Here is a 2,084-nt window from a genome sequence, read left to right as displayed (position 1 = left end):
GTAATTAAATGACTGTGGTAATTTGCTGGCAAGTAGCAAGCTAACCAGTGCTATAACACATTTATATTTCATGAACATGCCATGGAGGTTCGTACTGACAAGAGAAAGAACTGAGGCAGAACAAAAGTGTCTGTACCTCTCTGAAGGTGGCTCCTGGGGACCTTGAGATCTTGTAGAAGGCGTAGATGGGTATGCAGATCACTGAGGACAGAGCCATGGCGAAGCCGATGGCCAGAGACCATCCGGGGTACACATAGTCATTGTAGGTGATAGGCTTGTACTGGATCACTGTGAAGATCAGGATGAACTACAAAGACAGGGGAGACACCAAGAATGAGCAGATGATGATCATTTAGAGCAGATCTTTAAAACTGCAGCTTTAAAGCTGCATGCAACAGTATAAATAAAGAGCTGATTTAGAAATATGCCATAACAACGGTTACATTATTTCAAAACATATACATATTTAATGTGATCATCTGCAAAAAGCTTGAAGCAATAAAGACTAATGAATGGATATGAGGTCGCCATTGTGGTCATAATTAATGCAAACAAACGGCTGTTGTTGCTTCTGTTGAAGGAAAAAACAAACTCTTCCTTCACCAGAAACTTTACACAGGTGAAATATCTGTAGACAGCAACACACAGGGCATTTCTTGCATTTAACATTCCAGATAATTGTGATCCTAAATCCTGACTGTACCCAACAGCAGTGAGCTTAGTCACAGTGTTGGCAGAGGCCCTTGAGAGCAATCGAATGAAAGACAGAACAAAAGTGTCTGAAACCTGACCAGTAATCCACAGCAATAAATTTCTTGGTTGGCCCAGCAGCTTAGTGGGCTAATACGTCTGCTTGGAAAATACCACAGATGGCAGCTGCATATGTCCATTTCCGAGTCAGAGAAATTTGCTTATGTTTATGTTGGAAACAATGCCAAGAACAGCCAAACAGATTAGTTGATGGCAGCTCAAATGCAGGTCAAGTCCATAACTAAGTGTCACCAACTCAGTAAAGTTGACAAACATACACCCTTAAATTGCTGAACCAATGTGTTTTGTCCTTCATCAATCTCCAATTAGGAGACCCCGCAGGGGGAAAGACATTTAACTATGTTACAATTTTAATGCAGATACAATCACCATGATTAGTCTCAGATCAGTATGTGTGTGTTTACCTACAGAGATAATGACAGGGGAGATGAATCTCCAACAGACTTTGAAGAAGAGAGGAGGAGGAAAGCCCAGCATCATCTCAACATCTTTGAAATAGTTCCTATGACCTGCAAGAAGAACAAAAGGTTACATACAACATCAAAGGAGACCATCATAGTTTGGATTACTGGATGTCAGGGAAAGATCAGATTTGCAGACTTCTGGTTCACAAGGCTGATGAACTGAACGCTTCTCTGATAAAATTGCTTGTCCAGTTACAGTGTGATAATGTTATGGTTGATCTCGTGCTTGTATTTCGTGCCAACAAGCTACGCTGTCCCTGGTCCTTCCTGACTACACACCACTCTTCATCTTGTCACTGCACCAGCCACACAGACAAGGTATAGTCACACACAATCTCTATTCTGTGGGTTGCTCTGCCAGTGAGCCACGCCATCTCCTGCCTTCTCACCCGTACACGCCACAAGATAGCATTGTGTCCTGGTCTACTCAGTCTCTACTAATCAGCACATCAGTCTCTGACATATTAAAATTTGGTGTAATGAATAATAGAACACTCCATTTCTTAACACTCTATGTTTTCAAGTTGCGATTACTTAATGTGTGTGTACAATGGCAAGTTTACCAGGGAGCGTCAATGAATAATTGTAAAAAGTTGCTAAAGAATGTCATTCTTGCTTGACTCAGACTGACATTTACTACTGATGTGGTGACAGCTTCTGCTTTTAGACTTTATTATAACTGTGCTAAAACTATGTCTCTGCAATCTTTATATCTAGGCTGGCCCTTTATGAATAGATTAAAATCAAGGACTGTGACGTTGCCTGGCGTGGCGCAGCCGGGGCCCCACCCTGGAGCCAGGCCCGGGGTTGGGGCTCGAATGTGAGCGCCGGGGGGCCCGGCCCCCCCCC

The 2,084-nt window shown here is 42.9% G+C and overlaps 1 protein-coding gene across 4 annotated transcripts in view; it reads right to left on the bottom strand.

Annotated features, from left to right (window-relative positions):
• Positions 1-2,084, bottom strand: part of slc6a9 (solute carrier family 6 member 9) — an 83,887-nt gene that overhangs the window by 3,346 nt on the left and 78,457 nt on the right. For all 4 annotated transcript variants that reach the window (XM_020604579.1, XM_020604580.1, XM_020604577.1 and 1 more), the window contains 2 exons: positions 1,180-1,280; positions 137-307 (listed from right to left, as the gene is read on the bottom strand). In XM_020604579.1, coding sequence (XP_020460235.1) covers positions 137-307; positions 1,180-1,280 — 272 coding nt within the window. The remainder of the gene's footprint in view (positions 1-136; positions 308-1,179; positions 1,281-2,084) is intronic.

This window comes from Monopterus albus, unplaced genomic scaffold (genome assembly GCF_001952655.1).
Source record: "Monopterus albus unplaced genomic scaffold, M_albus_1.0 scaffold66.1, whole genome shotgun sequence".
Taxonomy (NCBI): Eukaryota; Metazoa; Chordata; class Actinopteri; order Synbranchiformes; family Synbranchidae; genus Monopterus; species Monopterus albus.
Note: the sequence above shows the minus strand (reverse complement) of the source record. Positions and strands in the feature narration are given on the sequence as shown.